The sequence below is a fragment of the Rosa chinensis genome, chromosome 3 (genome assembly GCF_002994745.2).
Source record: "Rosa chinensis cultivar Old Blush chromosome 3, RchiOBHm-V2, whole genome shotgun sequence".
In the NCBI taxonomy this organism is placed as follows: Eukaryota; Viridiplantae; Streptophyta; class Magnoliopsida; order Rosales; family Rosaceae; genus Rosa; species Rosa chinensis.
In genome coordinates this window covers 32,592,717-32,617,273 of record NC_037090.1, presented here as the reverse complement: position 1 = coordinate 32,617,273, position 24,557 = coordinate 32,592,717, and the positions used below count along the sequence as shown (strand labels likewise).

Genomic DNA, 24,557 nt, shown 5'->3' with positions numbered 1-24,557 from the left:
TCTTATTCGATAATAATTAGAGGTACAGTTGCATATAGCACAATCCTGACAGTCTTATGATAAGAACAAGTACAACAACAGCAAGCGCTGGAACGTACGTAGAACGCAGCCAACTATTATATATTTGTCTGATAAAAGAAATGGATATGTGCCATCACAACATGGCAATGGGTTGCTAATGTGAGAAATGGTTTTAAAACTGCGAACTCATGAATCATCATGTGTTAGAATATAGGTGATCTTGGCGGAGCCAAAACCATTGAAGTGGCTGCTACACGCTGACGTATAAGCACCCATGTTGCGAAACACCAGCAAATTATTCACCTCCAGTTCTGGTAACTGGTCACCCTCCAACACCTTGTCCGCTGAATCACACGTCGGACCAAACAAAGTCGAACTGTAAGTGCGAGCACCGCCGGTAGCTTTGCCACATACCATCAAGACTGGATTCTTCTCGATGCCATCACTGTTATTGGACATGCATTTCAGAGCAATGCACGATTCAAGTAGGGTTTTAGGGTTCACAAGCATCATGGACCCATAAAACCCTTCGTTGATCCAGTATTGTCTGTCCTCCCCTCTCACACGCTTCCCGATGATGTTGGTGACAAGCGTGAAAGCGGTCTCTGCAAAAAACCGACCTGGCTCGGCTATCACGGTCAAGCTGCGTCGCTCTTCCTCTGAAAAATAGGTCTCCACAGAGGTTTTCACGGTTGCTGCCGCAGCTTCAAAGGACGATGGCTCGGAAACGAAGCCACCGCCAATGTCCAACACATGCAAGGGAGGCATAGAGAGCTTAGCCGCCTCCTGGAAAACCGCTTTAGCTGCCTCTAAGGCTGTTTTGTATGCTTGAAAATTGTAGGACTCACCTCCTACGTGAAATGAAACCCCAGCTACTCTGAGTCCTGCAGTTTGAGTGGCTTGGAGGAGCGGAGACACTTCTTCAGGGAGAGCACCGAACTTGGAACCCAGTGGCCAATTGCACCCACTCTCGTCCGGAGCTTTGATGCGGATCAGTAAAGAACATTTCGGGTGCCATTTTCGGATCTTTTCAATCTCACCCACCGAGTCATAAGTGATTAGGTTAACGCCAACTTCAGCAGCGTACTTGATGTGAGAGCTAGCTTTGCAGGGATTAGCATATATGATGTGATCCGGAGAAACTCCGAGAGCTAAAATGGACTCAATCTCAGAGGGACTTGCACAATCAAAACTTGAACCTTGAGCCACCAAGGTGGCGAGGAGATTCGGATGTGGGTTGCACTTGACGGCGTAGAAAGGTTGGACCATTGGAAGGTTGCGTTTCCATGTGTCCATGAGGTTGCTTACAAGACCCAAATCCAGCACGTAAAATGCTTCCTCACTTGGCTGTAGTTTCTTGATCATCGAAATGATTTTTTGAATGAAATATTCATCATCACCCAGCCTGCTATTGGTCACGACCTGATCTAGTGCACTTGGTAGGGCTTCAAGGCTCTTTACATTCCACGACTCCATGCTGGTGCTATTTAATTAACGACAAAAGATTTTAGATTTTAACAACGTACACTAAGCAGAGAATATATAACTACTACTACATAACATATTAAAACCTAATGGGACCCCACATGACAGAAATGCAGTCAGCAGGAGAAAACCACCGAATTAAAACTCTATGGTCATTTAAGAGGCCCCGATGAAGAAGTTTGAAACTCACACGTAGCAGAAGTTCAAGACAACAAGTATCTTACGTACAACATATACCATCTTTGAAGAATAGTCTATATATACTGATGTATAACATAACAAACTTTACTATATATTCCCTTTGATCATGACAATTCAAAATACAATTCCGAAAAACATCAACATCCCTTTTTTTTCTTTAAAACTTATATATCATATGAGAACTATCAATCTATATAACAATTTCTACTCGTCTTCAAAAATGAAGTCATGTGATCTGATTCAAAATAAAAGGAATTTCTACTTTCATTAGCCACTTAATTGCTTTCTCGAAATATATGTGAATCAATTCCTTTTATGCAACTAATCAGCTATGTGATCGATATTCACTTTGACAGTTCAAGACAACAAGTATCTTTTTTTGACTTTATCAAGAGAAACTCAAAGGCTTCGTAGGCCCAAGATAAACCCCATCGGCGCATGTGAAATGCTCCAACTGTGCATTGCAGCACAGTGCGTGTCCACTTTGACAACTTCGGGATTCGAACCTAGGTTGGGGAGCACACCCAATAGGCAAGAACCACTAGGCTACTTGCAGTGGTTAAGACAACAAGTATCTTTAACATATACCATTTTTTTGAAGAATAGTATTCACTTTGATCATGACAATTCAAAACATACAATTCCCAAAAACATCAACATCTGTAGGAGTAGTTAAATATTTTTGACATGCAATTATGACAAATATGCGGTATTCATTCAATTATAAATACAAAGATCATTATAGCAATAAGTACGGCGTTTATTGCGGCCTTAAGGGTAATGACGGTTACGCAATTAGTAGAGCAATAATCATCATACAATTCCCAAAAACATCAACTTCTATGGGAGTAGTCAAATATTTCTGACATGCAATTATGACAAATAACCAGCTATGAATGCTGTCTTCATTGCGACTCTAAATATGACAATCATTATAGCAATAAGTATGGCGTTTATTACGGCTTTAAGGGCGGTGACGGTAACGCAATTAGTATAGCAACAATCATCGCCAAAAGTATGTAAGTAAATGCAGCTATAAAGCTTAGAATAATGACGGCAAACCACCGAATTCAAACTCTATGGCCATTTAAGAGGCCTCGATGAAGAAGTTTGAAACTCACACGTAGTAGTAGTTCAAGACAACAAGTATATTACAACATATACCATTTTTTTTTAAGAATAGTATTCACTTTGATCATAACAATTCAACATACAATTCCCAAAAACATCAACGTCTGTGGGACTAGTCAGATATTCCGACACGCAATTATGAAAAATATGCGGTCTTCATTACGATTATAAATACGACGATCATTATAGCAATAAGTACGACATTTATTGCGGCTTTAAGGGCAGTGACGATTACGCAATTAGTACAGCAATAATCATCATACAATTCTCAAAAACATCAACATCTGTGGGAGTAGTCAAATATTTCCACATGCAATTATGACAAATAACCAGCTATGAATGCGGTCTTCATTGCTACTATAAATACAACGATCATTATAGTAAGGCGTTTATTGCGGCTTTAAGGCAGTGACAGTTACGCAATTAATATAGCAGTAATCATCGTCAAAAGTATGTATGTAAATGCAACCATAAAGCTCGGAAAGCTCGGAATAATGACGGCTTGTCCTCCAAGTAAGTCGTCGCCTATATAAAGGAGGTTTGACGTCCAGGTAAAGCATCGCATTCTGACTTGTTTTACTCCACTTGATTAAGAAACGTACTGACTTAGGCATCAGAGGGTTTTCTACATGTGCCCCCCTCCTCCTTGAGTTGACGGTCAAACTCCAGGTCAACGCTCAAAGGAAGCTTCTCGATCATTCCCGGTCAGCTCCCGCTCCAGTCCGCATTCATTGGTGAGTCAAAATCCTCTGTAGAATTTTTCGTCAGCAACAAGTAGGGTCGTCTGTGGGAAGCACTTTTCCCTAAAAAGTGATGGCGGGAGCTGCACCTTGAGGAGTCCCATTTCTGTCACTGAGGACTGGCAATGATGAAATCCAACCCCAAACAGACCTGCCCATTAAGGCCATGGCGAGGCCAACAAAGTAACAAACGCAGGCACCTACGGCATTGCCAACGAAGGCTTCGGTTGACCTCTCACTAAGGGGGCAAGCAGCACACTAATTGGATGAATAATTGGAGGAACCAGTACATGCCAATCGAAGAAAGCGTGCACTGAAGAAGCGATCGATGAATGTAACTGAGCCGGTCCTCGAGGGCTTGCAGCTTAAATATGAAGGGACGTCGGTAAGCTACTATCCAAATTAGCAAATGGGCACCAACCCCGGGAACTCAGAACATTATATAGCAGTTACTCCTGAGATTTTCGTTTATAATTGATCTCGAAATGCAATTGAGGCTGGTGGCTGGAGTGACTAACTTATTATTCACTTAACCTTTGGACCTCACCCTCACCGACGGCGGGGTAGGATGAAGGACCATATCCTCATCGGCGATGAGGGTGGGTTCGTATACCTCACCCTCATTGCAGGCGGGGTGGGATGATGGACCTCACCTTCACTCTACACGGGGGTGGGACGAGGTGGTAGATCTTATTATCATGGGATGTGGAGCAACGTAGCTTACTATTAGATTTGGACCCCTTAGGGCATGGGGGCAATCCCATCAGAGATTGTCAGCTGATAACGCAGGTTTGGTTTCAAGTTCTCCAATACATTACGTTTTTATTTTGTTTTTCTTCCTGAGCGATTGCACACACAAAGAATAAAAACAAAGGAGCGTGTAGGGAAGTAAATTATACGTCACGTAAAAGAATTCTTAAAGAGAACAACTCTCGAGGAGGCGAGTTTTTCTCAAAAACTCTAAGGAAGCAAATGCTCGTGGAGGTGAGTTTCTCTCTAGGAGGCGAATTCTCAAAGAGGCAAAAAAGTGAACTTTTAAGGAGGCAGGCTCTCGAGGGAGCAATCACTCCAAGCACTTAAGGTTAGTACATACGATGATTAATTATCAAATGATTGATAATTTAAAAAAGTCATGTTGGTAAACTCTCGAGGAGGAGGGTCCTCGAGGGAGCGATCGTGCTAACCGTTCAAAATGGTTGAGGAGAAAAGTACTCAACCACGAAGAATCGACGAAGAAGGCGTGTAAAAAGAAAGTTACTATTGTTTCGCTCATTACAAATATCAGTTGGGACAATTCCGTAGGAAGAATCCAACAAAGGTAAGAGCAGCGAAACTACGAAACAAAAAGAAACAAAAAGAAACAAAAAACTCAATCACTATGAAATAAACCCTGTGGAACCAAGGAGTAAATGAAAGTGACACTTTTCCTCATGACATTTATTTGGACTGAGGGGTTGATGACACTTCCTCATCCTCATGGCCATGGCCCTTTGAAGCCCTGGATGTCGGTGATGGAACATCTCCCGGAAGCATGCCTCGAATAGGAGAGTAGCACATTGGGGCAAATCCGTAGTCACGATCGAACTCGTCAGGGCCAACATAGCACCTGTCCTCCTCTCTGGTTAGGTTTGATTCCACCCAAGTCAAAAATGTTTGGCTGATACGCACTTCATCTCACTGGTCCCTCTCTCAAACTCCTCATCCTTACTTAAAGTCACAAAGTCCAAGTCGGCTTTCAGTGTCGCTATCTAACGATCTTTGTCCTCAAGGAGGAGACTTAAGTCCACCATTGTTTTCATATGTTCGTTCAGCTGCTCTTCCTGGGATTTGAGTTGGCGACTCACCTCGTCCAACCGTTGTTGTTGATGTGATTGAAGGATATCGAGGCTGCGCAATAAGTGGTAGGACACCATGAGGGCCTGTACAGGAAAGAAAAGAGTCAAATAAATAAAATAAAAGTCATTTGCGTCAAGGAAAAAATATGAAAAAAGAAAAAGTACTCACATCTAGCTAAGAAGCGCAAATGTCATTGTAAAGCTCCATGGGACTCTTGGAAGGTAGCTCTGAATTAGGCTTCAATGATGTGAAGGCATTAGGCACCATTGATGCGGTTGGACCATTGGCGAGCACGGATTCTCCTACCACAACATAGGAGTTGTCACGCTTCATGAAACTTAATTCCAGAACTCTGGGAGGAGGAGGAGTCATCATGACAGATGGGCTAGCCGAGGACATGAGGGCTTTTCAAGAGGATGGATTAGGGACAGTGTCCGTCGCAGGTGGTGGAGTAAAGAAACCCCTCCACAAAGGAAAACGCGGCAACATGTCTCAAACCGATTCCCCTCGAGAAGAATGAGACAAGCCATCACCAGTGACAAGACCTCCGACCTTACTCTTTCTCACCTTCCGAGGAGGAGGAACCGATTGAGGTAGCTAACTGAACAAGACAAAACTCCTTCATCCGAAACACTATCCCCAAACCCTCCTTCCCCTACCTCGAGGCCTTCTCCCACTTCTTCCCCTTGACGGTGACCATGGTTGTACAAGGAACTATTGAGCGAAAATTGTCCTTGACCTCGAGAAACTTAGTAAATAGAGATTCACAGTCATTTGATTTGTAGAAATTGTCCTCGATTTGTACAACACAAAGCGCTTATTCCTTCCCAGAAAGTGCATGATCAATGTATTCTTGGTAACATCCGAATAAAGTTGATGGGTAGCCGAATAAAGTTGATTTGTACAACACAAAGCGCTTATTCCTTCCCAGAAGTGATCTATGAATGTAAGTGAGCCGGTCCTCGTGGGCTCGCAGCTGAAATCTAAAGGGATGACGATAAGCCACCATTCAAATTAGCAAATGGGCACCAACCCAGGTAACCCAGATCATTATATAGCAGTTACTCCTGAGATTTTCATTTGCAATTGAGGCCCGTGGTCGGAGTGACTAACATATTATTCGCTTAACCTTTGAACCTCACCCTCGCCAATGGTAGGGGTGGACTGGTATACCTCACCCTCACTGCGGCGGGGGTGGAATAAGGGACCACATCCTCGCCGGCAGCGGGGGTGGGATGATGGACCTCACCTTCGTTGTACACGAGGGTGGGACGAGGTGGTAGATCTTATCATCGTGGCACGTGGAGCAATGTAGCTTACGAGTGAATATGGACCCCCCAGGGCATGGGGGCAATCCCATCAGAGATCGTCAGCTGATAGCGCAGGTTTGGTTTCAAGTTCTCCAATACATTGCATTTTTGTTTTGTTTTTCTTCCTGAGCGACTGCACTCACAGAGAAGAAAAACAAGGGGGCGTGTAAGGAAGTAAATTATACGTCACGTAAAAGAATTCTCAAAGAGAAGAACTCTCGAGGAGGTGAGTTTTTCTCAAGGAGAAAAACTCTCAAGGAAGCAAAGGCTCGTGGAGGTGAGTTTCTCTCGAGGAGGCGAATTCTCAAAGAGGCAAAAAAGTGAACTTTTAAGGAGGCAGGCTCTCAAGGGAGCAATCACGCCAAGCACTTAAGGTTAGTACATACGATGATTAATTCTCCAATGATTGATAATTTAAAAAAAGGCATGTTGTTAAATGCTTGAGGAGGAGGGTCCTCGAGGGAGCGATCATGCCAACCATTCAAGACGGTTGAGGAGAAAAGTACTCAACCACGAAGAATCGATGAAGAAGGAGTGTCAAAAGAAAGTTATTATTGTTTTGCTCATTACAAATATCAGTTGGGACAATTCTGTAGGAAGAATCCAACAAAGGTAAGAGCAGCAAGACTACGAAAGAAAAAGAAACAAAAAACTCAATCACTATGCAATGAACCCTCAGAACCAAGGAATAAATGAAAGCGACACTTTTCCTCCTGACATTTATTTGGAGAGGGGTAGAGGACACTTCCTCATCCTCATGGCCATGGCCCTCTGAAGCGCTGGATGCCGGCGAGGGAACATCTCCCGGAAGCATGCCTAGAATAGGAGAGTAGCACATGGGGGAAAATCCGTAGTAACGATCGAACTCGTCGGGGCCAACGTAGCACCTGTCCTCTTCTCTAATTAGGCTTGATTCCACGCAAGTCGAAAATGTTTGGCTGATACGCGCTTCATCTTAGCGGTCCTTCTCTCGAACTCATCATCCTTGCTCAGAGTCACTAAGTCCAAGTCGGCTTTCAGTGTCGCTATCTAACGATCTTTGTCCTCAAGGAGGAGACTTAAGTCCACCATTGTTTTGATATGTTCATTAAGCTCCTCTTCCTAGGATTTGAGTTGGCGACTCGCCTCATCCAACCGTTGCTGTTGCTGTGATTGAAGGACGACGAGGCTGCACAGGAAGTGGTGGGATGCCATGAGGGCCTGTACAGGAAACAAAATAGTCAAATGCATAAAATAAAAGTCATTTGTGTCAAGGAGAAAATCATGAAAAAAGAAAAAGTACTCACATCCAGCTGAGAAGCACAGATGTCATTGTAAAGCTCCATGGGACTCTTGGAAGGTTGCCCTGAATTGGGCTTCAATGATGCAAAGGCATTAGCCACCGCTGATGCGGTCGGACCATTGGCGAGCACGGATTCTCCTGCCAAAACATAGGAGTTGTCATGCTTCCTGAAACTTAATTCCAGAACTCTAGGATGAGGAGGAGGAGGCATCATGGCGGATGGGCTAGCCGAGGACGTAGGCCCCCCTTCGAGAGGACGGATTAGGGACTGTGTCTGTCGCATGTGGTGGAGTAAAGAGACTCCTCCGCAAAGGAGAATGGGGCGACATGTCTCGAATGAGACAGGCCATCACCGGCGACAAGATCTCCAACCTTATGCTTTCTCACCTTCCGAGGAGGAAGAACCAATTGAGGTAGCTCTCTCACTGAACAAGACGAAACTCTTTCGTCCGAAACACTATCCTCGGACCCTCTTTCCCCTACCTCGAGGCTTTCTCCCTCTTCATCCCCCTCGACGGTGACCACGACCGTATAAGGAACTATTGAGTGAAAATTGTCCTTGACCTCGAGAAACTCAGCAAATAGAGATTCAGAGTCATTTGATATGTAGAAATTGTTCTCGATTTGTACAACACAGAGCCCTTATTCCTGCCCAGAAAGTGCATGATCAATATATTCTTGGTAAAGGCCGAATAAAGCTGATGGGCGGCTGGATGCGGCCTCGAGAAGATTCCCACGAGTTACAAACTGAGAAGGAAACCACTCTCACGGCACAAGATGATTTTCTAACCACGCAATGCGACTAGGTGGAAGATCGACTTTGGCTTGAAAGAGCTTGTAAGCTGTAAGTTAAAAACGCGAAATGAATGAAAATCAATCGGCGAACATTGAAAAAAAGAATTAAGTAAAAGATGGTCGAGACACATACCAAGTTTGTCTGCAAAAACTCTCGGGGGCAAAAGATCCAGCTCAGGGTAACGCCACTCACCAGTGATCAACAAGGCCTTGGATTTCCATCCTCGATAGCTATTGGATAAACCCCCGAACACCTTCATCTTCGGGTACGGAGTAAAGTTAAAGTATCTGAGTTTGCCAATCCTGGTGTAATGATAGAGATAAAGGAAATCCGAAAGCCCTAGGGAGATCCCCCCACTTCCAACCCACGATCAAGAATGCAGACAAAAGGAGGTAAGCATGCGGATTAAGTTGGAGTAGGTGCAAACTGAGTACCGCCCACATGAGTTGGAAGACGGGGTGAATGGGAAACCTAATAAATCTCATGTGTTGAGGAGATAAAATCAAGGCACCGTCAGACATATTGTTGCCAGTGTAAATATCAGTATCCGGAGGAACGGGCGAGAGCTTAATGAATTTCGGGATGGAGTATACTTTTCAATATGGTGGTCGGTCGATTTTCAAGGCACTGTGTAATACCCGGTACTTAAAATTCGACATTAACGATTTTGAATGAATTTATTTGCCAAATTAAGTTAACAAATATTAAAATATATATAAATAAATAAAAAGAAGAAGAAAGAAAGAAGAGAAGAGAGAGACGTAGAAAGAAGAGAATTCTCTGGAGACTACAGGTGTCAGGTGGCTAATATAGGGTTCTTATAGTGTTCTTCACCGACCTTTCGAGGGGGAGAAGAGAACTATCACGAGTCTCTCTCTCTCTCTGGGGATACATCTATGGGATATTCCTCATTTCTCTAGAGCTCTCTCTTTGTATCTCGCCGCAAAACTAAAAGACAATCTCTTTGTTCTGAGGTTGTCACCCAAACACAGTTAGCTATAATCATCCAGGGAAATTCTGTTAAATGAAAGGAAGTTTCTTTTGGGCATGATCTCGATAATAAGTGGTGGATAATTCATGTTCCTCCTTCAATTGCAGAGTTGGGTAATTGCTTGTGTTTACCCAATTTCATTTTAAAGGTATGCACTCTTCTTGTGCGTTGCAATTATAAAGTTTGATTTCATGATTGTTATTTTGCTGACAAACGAGTTCTCCGAACTGGATTGAAATGAAAGAAACTTTGTAATGTCAATGAATTTAATCTGGTTAGGCCCGGGATAAAATTAAGTAGGATTGTGCTTCCCTTGGTTGAAAAACCCTAAACCCGATTGGGGCTCGTGGATTCGAGCGGATAATTAAGTAGGAATCGTGCCTCCCTAGGATGAAAGACCCAAAACCCAATCGGGAATCCGCTTAGTACGGGTGTCCTCGGTGGCCTTAATCTGAGGTTTCCGCTTAGTACGGGGTGTTCTCGATGGCCTTAATTCGAGAGGTATTGGGCCTAACCAGGGAAAAGAGAAAACTAAATAACAATGTGTTAAATTTTGAAAGAAACATGGTTGAGGAAAATTTGGTTGAGCTAATTTGGTTTCAGTACGAATTTCAACTACTGAAATTGTTTATGTGCTTTGAGGGATGTACTTGATTATTTATTAGTCACTTCCCAGGGTCAGGGTGTGACAAAATGGTATCAGAGCAGGAAGTAGATTCCCAGGAATAGCCTGTGGGAAGGAAAGAATTTCCAGAACAATGGTTGGTAATGGAATGGTTTACCACTTCAGTGGTATCAAAGATTTTTTTATTCTGGGTGTGTTGAAGCTTTAAATAGTTAGAAGTATATTGGTTTCTGTCATTCCTTATAGAACTAAATGTAATTGTTTAAAAAGCTTCCGCTTGGATTAGGTGGTAGTAATTTTGCACCTGTTTGGTTAGTTACCAATTAATGCATATTATCAAAACTTTATGATGTATTTGTCTGTCAAGAATGAGGACATTCACTAATATTACTGTTTGTTTGGTTGTTTTTCACGATCTGGTCAAAATTTTCCTTGTGGGTGTAGATTTGGAACTGAGTGATTGATAACTATGTTTGTTTCCGTCTGATAACTCAATTACAATAGATGGGGAAGATTTTTAGTAATATCCCTGCAGCATCCTGTCATATTCAAGGTTCCATTTTGATGTTTTGCCTTTGCAATTAGATTATTATGATTGGCAGATATAAAGAATGGATGCGTTAATTTGTTGCCAAAGGGACAAGTACAGCAACAATTCTACAATGGATGTTGTCTAATGTGGATTGTCGAATGTTAGAATTTCCATTTAGACTCAGCGGTATGCTTACATTGCTAGCATATGTCATTATATTTGATAAATATGGAATTCTGTGACCTCTACATGTGGTTCCTTTTTCTTCTTTGCTGCTGAACATGTTATCCCTATAAGTAAAGGGATTCATATTGTCAGGTGGAATGCATGGCTTAATAATTTTTTTCCCATTTGTCCAGTATTATTAGGAGAAAGGTTCATGTCAGTTTCATATATATTACTGTTGCGAACCTTGTAAAGATGCTATATTGTTGATTACTAGCGTTCTTATTTATTGACTTCGATTTTCGATAGTATATGTTAATGGTTTTAGTCCCACTCAAGTATGTTTTAAGTTTGCTCTCTTTAGTTTATCCTACTAGTAATTGGAGCTCATTTTTACTAATGAGTATGGTTATTTGATTTGGAGTAATTTATAATGGCTTTAACTTGACAGTAAAAAGTAGCTTGATTTTTCTCCGTGTTTAATATAGTGTGTAGCAGGGGTTGAGGCTAAGTGTGTGGTAGTTGTTGACTGGTGGTAGTAATGTTATGGGGATGTTGAGCTTGTGAAGGATAAAACCAAATCTATGCAAGACTAGACCTAGAGTAGTATTGTTTTACTCTGTCTTGTTAGATTATCTGTTGTCATTTGTGCCAGGTGATTTATAACTGCCAGTTTCAAGAATTTTTAATCCTAAATTTAGTGAGAGAAATTGAGAGATCAGGTGTAATTGAGAACGCAGGGGTTCAAAAGAAAAAGATTCTTGAGTAGGATGAAGTTAAATGGTTTGGTATGACTTATGAACTAGGGATGACCTTATGTGTTACTATATCAGCTTGTGTTAGGTTGATAGAGTTTGTCAAGTGACATTTATGACGCATTTTGGATTTTTCCAGTTGCTTGTAGTTTCTGAGCTGTAAGTTCCATAGTTCCTTATTTCTGTGCGTCTTGTTCTCCCTCCCCTGGGCTTTTCTCTTTGACATTCTATGCATTGCATTTATGTCATTGATTGGCTCTTGAAAACCTTTCCAGTCTAGGAGAACATGAACATCTTACCAATATTGGTAATTCAGTTCAACTTATTAGTGGTGTGGTAACAAGTTGTCTCCTATCTCCCACTAAATCCTTGCCTTGGATTCAATTGGTTACTCCACCCCCATACACAGGGTATTGGCATAAGATTTATAGCTGGCCTTGTAGAAATTATTGATGGTTAATAACTTTATGAGGAAGACTGTGTGACTGAACCTAAGGAAATCTATTTTTGCCACTGTAGCCATTTTGCCTTCTATGTAAATTGGTCCTGTAACAGAAACTTAAGGAGTGTTAAACTTTGAGCCAATTAGCCAGAGCCTTTTGATCTGTCAGCCTATTAGTCAGTTGCTTGTTAAACTTCTTATATATTTGGAATCTTGACAGCGATAGTCAATTGTACTCGCATCTTTAGATGGATTCTTTCCTTCAAGGTTTCCTTTCCTTGCCCTGCTTTTTTTTTTTGGGTGCTTTTTAATGCCTAGAAATGAAGTTGAAACTAATGATTCAATTGTTAAACAGGAAGGAAGTTCTCAGGCTCGGTATTTTGTATCGCGGCTCATTCCTGCGCACAAGGATCCTCCTTATGAGCAGGTGAGGGTAAATCAATAAACAGGGATTTTTCTGAAGACTCAAGATTTCCTATTTGCTTTGGTGTAAAGCATGTATTAAAGTGTTTGTTGCTTCTGTTGCAGGAGGCAAGATTTCCTCAGCTACGAACTTTGACAATAGAACAGCGCGCAAAGCTGAAAAGCAGTTTTATTTGTTTTGATGATCCTAGCTTCTGTGAGTGGGTACGAAGCTTGAGAGTGGTTCCGCAGAACCAAGTTAGATGGTCGGTTCGCCAGAACCAAGTTAGATGGTCTTAGCCTTTGTTAATCTTGATGGCTAACGTCACTACAAAAAGTCAGTGTTACAAGTTATATTAGAGCAAAATTGTGTCTTGCCGAGAAAATTTTTTGTTTTTTCATTTTCACTGGTAGAGGAAATTGTAGTTGAGATATGTCTGGACAGGAAAGGTATAGTTCTCATCTCCTTAATACGATTAGCAGCTAACTTTGTCCTATAGCAGCTGCTGGTTTACATGGTCCTTGAATGCAAGATTTTGTTTGGAGCTTCTTTTGCTTTTAGTTTATACCTTGCGAGGGAATAATGGGGTTTATAGTCAAGAATGGACTGGCCTCTTGTGTCCTATAGACATTTGTTGGTTGGGTGCTCCCCAAATTGAAAAGTTTACTAGTTTGAAATCGCCTTCAGCATTTGCTAATTAATTATCAATATTAAGAGGTACTAATCATAATTTTAACCGACACTCAAAATTTCGATCAAGATTTTCATAAATCCAAATTACCTAAATTTTCCATTAAAATCGAAATTTTAATCCATATAGGCTCCATTCTTATTCGATAATAATCAGAGGTACAATTGCATATAGCACAATCATGAGATTCTTATGGTAAGGACAAGTAATACCACGGCAAGCGCTGGTACGAACGTTGGACGCAGCCAACAAGGATATATTTGTGTGATAAAAAAATAATAATAAAGAGGAAAAAAAAGAGGATATTTGCTATCACAAGTTCTCAACATGGCAGGGGGTTGCTATTTTGCAAATGTGAGAAATAGTTTGAGCACGGGATGATTATTGCTGCAAACTGCATCATCATGAGTTAATTAGTAAGATGGGTGATCTTGGCGGAGCCAAAACCATTGAAGTGGCTGCCACACGCCGACGTATAAGCACCCATGTTGAGAAACACCAGCAAATTATTCACCTCCAGTTCTGGTAACTGGTCACCCTCCAACACCTTGTCAGCCGAATCACACGTCGGACCAAACACAGTCGAACTGTAAGTGCGAGCACAGCCAGTAGCTTTGCCACAGACCATCAAGACTGGATTCTTCTCGATGCCATCACTGTTATTGTACATGCATTTCAGAGCAATGCAGGATTCAAGTAGGGTTTTAGGGTCCGCACACATCATGGACCCAAAAAACCCTTCGTTGATCCAGTATTGTCTGACCTCCCCTCTCACACGCTTCCCGATGATGTTGGTGACAAGCGTGAAAGCGGTCTCTGCAAAAAACCGACCTGGCTCGGCTATCACCTTCAAGCTGCGTCGCTCCTCCGCTGAAAAATAGGTCTCCACAGAGGTTTTCACGACTGCTGCCGCAGCTTCAAAGAACGATGGCTCGGACACGAAGCCACCGCCAATGTCCAACACATGCATGGGAGGCATACAGAGCCTAGCCGCCTCCTGGAAAACCTCCTTAGCTGCCTCTATGGCTGTTTTGTATGCTTGAAAATTGTAGGACTTACTTCCTATGTGAAATGAAACCCCAGCTACTCTGAGTCCTGCAGTTTGAGCGCCTTGGAGGAGCAAAGACACTTCTTCAGGGAGAGCTCCGAACTTGGAACTCAGTGGGAAGCTGCATCCACTCTCGTCAGGAGCTTTGATCCGGATCAGTAAAGAACATTTCGGGTGCCATTTTCGGATCTTTTCAATCTCATCTACCGAGTCAAAAGTGGTTACGTTAACGCCAACTTCAGCAGCGTACTTGATGTGAGAGCTAGCTTTGCAGGGATTAGCATAGATGATGCGATCCGGAGAAACTCCAAGTGCTAAAATGGACTCAATCTCAGACGGACTTCCACAGTCGAAACTTGAACCTTGAGCCGCCAAGGTGGCGAGAAGATCCGGGTGTGGGTTGCACTTGACGGCGTAGAAAGATTGGACCATTGGAAGGTTACGTTTCCATGTGTCCATGAGGTTGCTTACAAGACCCAAATCCAGAACGTAAAATGCTTCCTCACTTGGCTGCAGTTTCTTGATCGTCGAAATGATTTTCTGAATGAAATGTTCATCATCACCCAGCCTGTTATTGGTCACGACCTGATCTGGTGCACTTGGTAGGGCTTCAAGGCTCTTTACATTCCACGACTCCACGCTGGTGCTATTTAATTAACAACAAAAGATTTTAGATTTTAACAACGTACACTAAGCAGAGAATATAGAACTGCTACTACGTAACATATTAAAACTTAATGGGACCCCACATGACAGAAATGCAGTCAACAGGACTAAACCACCGAATTCAAACTCTATGGCCATTTAAGAGGCCCCAATGAAGAAGTTTGAAACTCATGCACGTAGCGGAAGTTCAAGACAACAAGTATCTTAGGTACAGCATATACAATCTTTGAAGAATAGTCTATATATACTGATTTATAAGGCCTTCTCCAACCTAAAGAGCTAAAAATAGCCTTGGAGCTAAATTTTAGTCATGATTTATTTATTATTCATCAATATGACATCAACCGTCTCTAACCCGTCAAGACTAAATTATTGCACTAAAATATATTTTAAAAATTTGAATATGTTATATATATATATATATATATGTTCTTATTTTTTATCAGATTCTTACTTATAGTAATTGAAAATATGATAAAAAATATTTTTCTGGTTGTAAATCTAACAATATAATTTGATGAGTTAATCCAATGTTGTTATACATAATCTTTTCAAAATATGAAGTAGAATGGATCCACACATGCTATAGAATAAACTGAAACAGGCAAACAACCAGCCAAGATAGCACAGCAAAGCAGAAGGGCAAGAAGGTTTGTTGTGTCAAACACAGAGACAAAAAGCATTTAAGTGATCAGATATAAATTGAAAATTTCACAACTTCCATTTGCAGCAATCTACAGAGACCCCAGGCCCCAAAGTTAATAATCTAAGAAATGGAAAATACTATATATACCCACTCAGTATAAATACAGGGAAAAAGCAATTTGTTACGTGTTTTCTGTATATCTTTTCTTCAACAGTCGCACAAGTCATTAATCTATATACAATGACATCCTTATTCTGCCCATGCCAATTCGTTATGCACGATCCACACTCTGGCTATCAGTACTGCAAGTATAAGAAACATAGCATAAACCACTTTATTATTGTTAAACTAAATACCTGCGATTGATGAACTTGGCTTCCTGTAACATACTGAATAGCAGAGTAAGCATACTGTGATACGAATATTAACAAATTGATTTTATATTCAAATTCCGTTATTTGGGAGCTAGGCTAGGCTAAGTCCAGGGCTAGAGACAGAAGCAAAGAGAGGAAAAGCCGCGCATGAATTAAGATCGCAAAGAGAAAGCGTAGATTCAAAGATCGGGGACTGGAAACAGAGAACAAGGTATATTTAAGAGATCGAATTGGCAGTTAATCGAATCGAAAAAGGCATCGGTTGACTTACAACATTGCCGAGAGCGACGACGTTGAGGAAAGTTGAGGAGCGGCGAGAGGAGGCGGTAGAGTTTTCGTCAACGTCTTCGTCGGCGAGGATGGCCTGGCCTTAGCGCATCGAGTCTGACAGTTGCAACAACTCTTAAATCGCCTCCATGGTTGAAGTAGATCAAAGGAGATCTGAGGGAGGGGGCGGTGGATCTGACGGTGGCAGAAATTGGAGATTGAGAGAGCGAAACTACGAAGAAGGAAAAAGGACAAGTATAGAATGCACTCGCTCACTCTCTCTATCTGTTGTTTTCTTCTTCTTCCCGCTTTCTCTCTCTCTCTCCTGGCGTTTTGAAATCTCTTCTCTTCTCGTCCTTCTTTTTATTTTGAATCTTGTTTTAAGTTTTTAGCTGGGTTCCGGTTCCCTTCCAATTTTCAATTTTAACTTCCTCTTGTTTTTAAATTTTATAATCAAAATATAAACATCGATAAACAATAATAAACGATGTTAGTTATATATATATATAAATCAGAATTTGAGGAATCGATGTTAATGATACTCTTTTACATCGCGTGAATTCCTCACGATGTAATTGTCGTAATATTACATAGGTTTGTTCATACAAGAAAAACGAAAGCAAGCTTATAAAGTAAAGCTTTATTGTACAAAGATAAACCAAAACAGCAAGTTAATAGTTTATTTTTCCTTTTTCTAGATCCATATTTCGAGAATTTAAGTTCTAACACTCAAAAGTATCATCTGCACAATGTCATAAAAGGGGTGAGTTTAAAGCTCAATAGTGCAAACCTCATACATGTAATTTAATGATGGTGCAGGATATAAAATGAATCCTTAATAATATATAGCAGCTGCTGGTTTGTATGGTCCTTGAATGCAAGATTTTGTTTGCAGCTTCTTTTGCTTTTAGTTTATACCTTGCGAGGGAATAATGGGGTTCATAGTCAATAATGGACTGGCCTCTTGTGTCCTATAGACATTTGTTGGTAGGGTTCTCCCCAATTTTTTTTTTTTTTTTTTTTTTTTTTTTTAGGGCAACGGAAAACTAATCCATTGATCGAAATCATGACGATCTCACTCGGTCAAGCATGAAGGGTACAAGCACCCCTCATTTTACAATGCAAGCTCACAAAGAGTACTAAATCCAAAAGAAATCCATACTTGAAAACTAAAATCCTAAAGGAATTGCTGAAAAAGAAAATGCAGAATTGAAAAACTCCCTAATCCTACACTGCCCAAAAATGGAACCAATGTCCTGAACATCTTGACGCCTAAGACCCTTTTGGTGTACGTTGCGATATTCAACACACCCACAGCAACATTCTAGGAAACATATGCAAGACAAAGAGTAGGACAGACCACCCCCAAAAAGCCCAAACCCGACCCAAGTGTGAGAAAAATAGGGGAATTGGCTAAAGACCCAATTCTCTATACTACATCCCTACAGCCTAGAAAGGCAGAGGCCCAAGGCCCACTACCCACACCCTACGCGCCTCATACCCAGCAGCCGAATCTGGCCTTTCTGAGAAGCCGCCCGCCATTGCCAAATCAGTCTGGCGGCCTCCCTAGGCAGGAGACATGGGCAACCATCTCGCCACCCACCAAAGCCTGTGCTAGCGACTTGTTGCACTAACTGCCGATCCGAACGCCGATCTCTAGCAGGAAAGCTCCGACCTCGCTCCTCCTCTAGTCCCGAAATCGCGACCGATCTCCTCCTCCCCGCAAGCCTGATGCCGACCACGGCCGTCGACCACAACTAAGCCCGAAAGAACTAAACCAGACTCGACCACTCTAGTCCCGAAACCGCGACCGATCTCCTCCTCCCCACAAGCCTGATGCCAACCACGGCCATCGACCGCAACTAAACCCGAAAGAACTAAACCAGACTCGACCACCGTCTAGCCCGAGATAGAAGTCTCGTCCTCCTTTGTCAGGAAAACGACGCCGGAGCGCCCTGCTGCAGATCGGAGCCAAGAGTCGCCGCCACACTGCTCACAAAACCTAGATTTAGGTTTCGGAATCGCTCCGACTTCTTTTTTTGTCAAAGTATCAATTAATAACTAGTGGTAGGGTGCTCCCCAAATTTAAAAGTTTACTAGTTTGAAATCACCTTTAGCATTTGCTAATTAATTATCAATATTAAGAGGCACTTATCATAATTTTAACCGACACTCAAAATTTCGATCAAGATTTTCATAAATCCAAATTACCTAAATTTTCCATTAAAATCAAAATTTTAATCCATATAGGCTCCATTGTTATTCGATAATAATCAGAGGTACAATTGCATATAGCACAATCATAAGATTCTTATGGTAAAAACAAGTAATGCCACAGCAAGCGCTAGTACGAAAGTTGGACGCAGCCAACAAGGATATATTTGTGTGATAAAAAAAATTTTAAAAATTTTAAAAAAAAAGTGGATATTTGCTAACACCAGTTCTCAACATGGCAAGGGGTTGCTAATGTGAGAAATAATTTGAGCACGGGATGATTATTACTGCAAACTGCATCATCATGAGTTAATTACTAAGATAGGTGATCTTGGCGGAGCCAAAACCATGGAAGTGGCTGCTACGCGCCAACGTATAAGCACCCATGTTGCGAAACACCAGCAAATTATTCACCTCCAGTTCTGGTAACTGGTCACCCTCCAACACCTTGTCAGCCAAATCACACGTCGGACCAAACACAGTCAAACTGTAAGTGCGAGCACAGCCAGTAGCTTTGCCACAGACCATCAAGACTAGATTCTACTCAATGCCATCACTGTTATTGTACATGCATTTTAGAGCAATGCAGGATTCAAGTAGGGTTTTAGGGTCCGCACACATCATGGACCCAAATAACCCTTCGTTGATCCAGTATTGTCTGACCCAAAGTTACCTGAAATGCGGAACGTTGCGGTACGGGTACACGGTACGTTAGTCTTTATGTTACGCGGTACGCTAGGATATATTAGTTAATCTTAATCTTAATAGCAAATTGTTTTTACGTAACTATCCCTTATACAAATAATATGAAAACCTCATTAATTAGGATGGGTAAAGAGGTAAAATTATAAATAACAGAAAATATTCATTATCCTTTCTTATTTGGTAAAAGGATAGTTAATATTTTTTATTTCAGAAGTAATATATAAGAATAAAAATCTCTTCCGGAAAAGGAAGAGATAGGATAAATCATTCTCTATAAAAATAAAAATAAATAAAAAATAAAAAGATAAAGCTAAAAAAAGAATAAGCGGATAATCAAGTCGGATTTTGCCTTACATTACTTTTTCCTTCCTAGCCGCCCCATTTCAATCGTGCATTCTAGAGTTATGATACCAAGTCCGTCGTAGGAAATAGGAATTCAAAGGCTTGTCTACTGTAGTGATCGATTTATTTCAAAGGGAGGGCTCCACAGAGCCATTGAGTGGCAGAAGATGGAGGAAACATCATATTCAAGAACACCAGACGGGTAAACATCAAGTTAGATGGAGGATTGATAAGGGATCGCTCAACCTAGCGATCTGGGTCGCGGACGCACCGCGATTGGGTATGTCGTTTCGGAAAATCGATTCGCCGGGGATATCAGCGTTTCCGGTGACTTTGGTCTGACCTGACCTCCCCTCTCACACACTTCCCGATGATGTTGGTGACAAGCGTGAAAGCGGTCTCTGCAAAAAACTGACCTAGCTCGGCTATACCTTCAAGCTATGTCGCTCCTCCTCTGAAAAATAGGTCTCCACAGAGGTTTTCACGGCTGTTGCCGCAGCTTCAAAGAATGATGGCTCGGACACAAAGCCACCGCCCATGTCCAACACATGCATGGGAGGCATACAGAGCCTAGCCGCCTCCTGGAAAACCTCCTTAGCTGCCTTTATGGCTGTTTTGTATGCTTGAAAATTGTAGGACTTACTTCCTATGCAGTGTTCTAAAACTCAGCCGCCCAAGCCGCCTAGGCAGCGCCTAGGCGCTAGGCGGTGAGTGACTGCCTCGATTAATGGCTAGGCATTAATGTTGGGCGGCCTGATCTTGGGTGGGCGAGTAGGCGGCCTAGGTGGGTGATTAGGCGCTAGGCGGTTGGGTTTAGGGTGCGGTGGTCGGATTCCGGGTAGACCCAAGAGGTCAGACCATATACACAAACAGAGAGGAGGTCTGGGAGTGAAGATGCTGAGATGGGTAGATATGAGAGGAGGGTGGATGGCATAACAGCTTTGAAGAGGTTTGAGGGGTTTCAAGGGGTTTCAAAGATGGGAGCTTTTTTGTTTCAATGGCCAGAGCTTTTTGGGTCTGAAACGGTAAGAAATGTGAGAGAGATAGATGGGTTTGGGGTTGATTAAGAAGAAGAAGAAGAAGAACGAGAAGAGGAACATGGTGGGTTCAGTATATCCACGCAGAGATATAGAGAAGAAGATAGAGATTGGGAATTTTTTTTCTATGAGGATAAAGATTGGATTTCAAAATGGGGATGACGTGCTCTACTTTTTTTTATTTCTTTTGTTTGGACAATAGCTAGATAATGGGCTCTGCGCCTCTACCTAGCTAGCTTTTTATTTTTTATTTTGTTTTAATTTTTATTATTTAGTTTATGTGAAAATGGTATATCATTTATTTATTTTATTACTCTTGCAATTCTTTATAGTTTCTTATTTATATAATTATATGCTATCAAAATAAAATTAAAATTAAAATAATACAAAACAACGTAGGCACCGCCTGGGCGCTAGTCCCTTGCTCACAGCCCGATTAGCACCTAGCGTTTTTTCGAACCTTGTTCCTATGTGAAATGAAACCCCAGCTACTCTGAGTCTTGCAGTTTGAGCTGCTTGGAGGAGCAAAGACACTTCTTCAGGGAGAGTTCCGAACTTGGAACTCAATGGGAAACTGCACCCACTCTCGTCAGGAGCTTTGATGCTGATCAGTAAAGAACATTTCGGGTGCCATTTTCGAATCTTTTCAATCTCATCTACCGAGTCAAAAGTGGTTACGTTAACGCCAACTTCAGCAGCTTACTTGATGTGAGAGCTAGCTTTGTAGGGATTAGCATAGATGATGTGATCCGGAGAAACTCCGAGAGCTAAAATGGACTCAATCTCAGACAGAATTCCACAGTCGAAACTTGAACCTTGAGCCACCAAGGTGGCGAGCAGATTCGGATGTGGGTTGCACTTGATGGCGTAGAAAGGTTGGACCATTGGAAGGTTACATTTCCATGTGCCCATGAGGTTGCTTACAAGACCCAAATCCAGCACGTAAAATGCTTCCTCACTTGGCTGCAGTTTCTTGATCGTCGAAATGATTTTCTGAATGAAATATTCATCATCACCCAGCCTGTTATTGGTCACGACCTGATCTGGTGCACTTGGTAGGGCTTCAAGTCTCTTTATATTCTAGGACTCCGTGCTGGTTCTAAGCTCGTCCAACCCACTTCGGTTTGTCAAAATTTAAGTGCTTCTTGCAAAAGGTATTAGAGATGGGTGGGTGAACAAAACCATGTGCTTAGTGAGTAGATCATGTAATATGCCAGTAAAGCCATGTCATTTTACACATGCTAGAAAGTAATATACCATATACACATCAATTTATCACATCGCATGCATAATCCCTTCTTGTTGATTATCCTTCAATTTAGTGTACCCCACGGGAACCCTAATGACTTTCTCTAACCCTATACCACAGTGTGACACATCCTTACCTCGGTATAATCAATTAAGAAGTTCACATGTTCCATGATTAGTCAAACAATGGATCCAACACATAATACATATTCAGTGGACATATTTCGCAAATAGACGTGCTTCACTTGAAAATAGAGAGATATTTCGTAAATAGATAAAATCATGCTTTTCCATGATTTTTATAGAAAATATGAATGTTTGAAACATATTACACAAACCCACTCACCTCGACAATCCGAATCACCTCCTAGAATACCGATCGTAAATCAAGCCTTCTAGAAAACACTAACATTTACAGAGGGCTTGTAGCAAAGTCATTTTCTCTCACATCCATAATTTTATGATAATTTAGCAGATGCCCAGATGAAGACTGGGTCTACTAAAAGGCAAACACAAATAAATTTCAGAAATTTCAATTTGATGACTAAATTTCAATTTAGCAGATGCCCAGATAAAGACATGGGTCTACTAAAGGCTGCACAGTTCATGTTCCAAATTTCAAACCAAAACATTCATATACAAGGCTAACAGAAACATAGTCAATAAAACTAACGAGATAAACAATGAGCGACTACTAAAACCAAAGTTCACTTCTAATTTGACCTGAAACTACAAGTGAGCCAAGAAATTGACGAACTGAAGAATAAAGAAAAGAGAAGAGGGATAGGGAATCGTACGGGAAGGGGCGGAGTCGAACCTGAGTTCGACATTGATCTTGTCGTCGTCGGTCTTGTCCTTGATGACATCGAAGAAGCACGGGGCCGAGAACTCATAAATCTTGTCGATCATCATCATCGTCATCGAGGACGCCATCGTGTAAGGTTCCTCCGTCGCCGGCGGCATTTGGTGTCTAAGAAATCCTTCTGGTCTAAATGTGTGTGTGTGAGAGAGAGAGAGAGAGAGAGAGAGAGAGAGAGAGAGAGAGAGAGAATTGGGATTAATGAGAGAGAGTACTGGAGATGAGTATAAGTATGGTGAATTTTGGCTAAGTGTTAAAACGATGTCGTGTTATTCATCGAAATGGAGGGAGTTGAAAAATTGAATTTTGGCTGAGTGAAGAAATTCAATTAGGGCAACAGCGTTTAAAAACTTAGACAACAAAAACGTACACGATTATTGTCTGAAGGAGAGTTGCACAACAGTCGTAGAAAAACTATTGTCTAAATATATAGTCAGACAACATCAAATACTAACATTATATGAATAATAATCGCACAACAGACACAAGAAAAACTATTGTCTCAAGATATAATCAAACAACATCAAATATTAACATTATCTGAATAATAATCGCACAACAGACACGGAAAAACTATTGTTTGAATTAAATCACTTAGACAACATCAAAATGCCACCATTGTTTGAATAATAGTTGCACAATAGAGAAGTAATAATTATTGTGTGATTAAAAACAACCAAACAACATATTTTCTCAACTATTGTGCTAATCAACCTTGAACAACATCAATGAAGTAACTATTGTCTGAATTGTGGATTCAGACAACATAAAAAAAACAATCATTGTCTGGTTTATAATTGCACAACAGCAATGTAACAACTGTTGTCTGAAATTCTCAAAAAAAAAAAAAAAAAAAAAACTGTTGTCTGATTCGAAAATTCAGATGACATAATAATTTTTGCTGTCGTCCCAAAGTATCAGACAACAGTTAAAAATTTTGCAGTTGTCTAAAGCATGTTGTCTGATGCCATTATTGACGTAGTGTTGGTTGATAAAGCTTCCCACAAGGCCAACGGGACCATTGTATTTGTTCTGATTGGTAGGCTCTCTAGAATAAGAAGGTAGGATTCAAATTACTACTGGGTAACTATTCACATCTCTCTCTATCGTTGGGTTTCCTTGTTATTTCAATGATGATCCTTCTCCTTAATTTTTGCACTAGTAGTACATAGCTTATAGTTGATCAATTAGTTTCTTAATGTTATGGAAGATGCTGTAGGGGTTTTATTTTTGCTTTGCGAACACTACTAAAGTTTCTACTTCCCTTTTCTAATGAAATTATAGTTTTTTTTATCTATAATAACTAAATTGTTAATTTGTTTCCCTATAATAAATTTAATGAGCTAATTTGTATCTACAGGTGTCCGTTTGAGTCCAGCAACTCTTGCAACTCAAGAGCTCAAAATCCATGTCACATTCATGGTATGTTAAATAAGTTTGTATACATGAAAAGGTTTCTTCTTTCAAGTATTTGGGTATTCTGATGAATGAATAATTTTATTAGTTTGGGTGGGGAGAGATTCTGTCAAGTAATAAAAAACTCCGGAGGATCTAATATTTCTTGCATTTTTGGATGGTTTGCAGTAGTAATGCAAAGAGTCAAACATAACTGCTGAGTAACCTAATCTTTTATAAAAACAAGTAAACTAGGTTTGCTCTTTCTGGTTTCCTCATCATATGCCCTAGTGATGCAATTTAGCTCCTTTTGGCAGTTTTTACTATTGACCACGAAAAATCACAATCCG

General features: G+C 41.1%; 2 protein-coding genes, 1 long non-coding RNA gene and 1 pseudogene across 4 annotated transcripts; 1 reads left to right on the top strand and 3 right to left on the bottom strand.

The window, feature by feature from the left end:
* On the bottom strand, window positions 1-1,533 carry LOC112194457 (ornithine decarboxylase). The gene has a single exon (XM_024334694.2). The coding sequence runs from the start codon at window positions 1,495-1,497 to the stop codon at window positions 208-210; it is 1,290 nt and encodes a 429-aa protein (XP_024190462.1). The 5' UTR covers window positions 1,498-1,533; the 3' UTR covers window positions 1-207.
* Window positions 1,534-9,566: 8,033 nt separating this feature from the next.
* On the top strand, window positions 9,567-13,369 carry LOC112192757. Its single transcript, XR_002933596.2, has 3 exons — window positions 9,567-9,941; window positions 12,668-12,739; window positions 12,841-13,369. It is a non-coding gene; the product is annotated as an uncharacterized LOC112192757 (long non-coding RNA).
* Window positions 13,370-13,519: 150 nt separating this feature from the next.
* On the bottom strand, window positions 13,520-16,804 carry LOC112192756 (ornithine decarboxylase). Of its 2 annotated transcripts, none has more exons than XM_024332624.2 (2): window positions 16,412-16,798; window positions 13,520-15,100 (listed from the first exon to the last, which is right to left on the bottom strand). In XM_024332624.2, exons 1-2 carry the CDS (start codon window positions 16,414-16,416, stop codon window positions 13,816-13,818), a joined length of 1,290 nt encoding a protein of 429 aa, XP_024188392.1. In that variant the 5' UTR covers window positions 16,417-16,798; the 3' UTR covers window positions 13,520-13,815. The 2 variants fall into 2 exon arrangements, 1 of the variants encoding a protein (XP_024188392.1); XR_002933595.2 differs by lacking the exon at window positions 13,520-15,100 and adding an exon at window positions 15,614-16,068 and having other exon boundaries at window positions 16,412-16,804.
* A 2,070-nt stretch (window positions 16,805-18,874) lies between these two features.
* Window positions 18,875-22,886, bottom strand: LOC112194456 (annotated as a pseudogene).
* Between the last annotated feature and the right edge of the window lie 1,671 nt (window positions 22,887-24,557).

Bases quoted from the DNA above. Each gene is read 5' to 3' on its own strand.
- LOC112194457 (XM_024334694.2), bottom strand. From the start codon at position 1,497: ATGGAGTCGTGGAATGTAAAGAGCCTTGAAGCCCTACCAAGTGCACTA.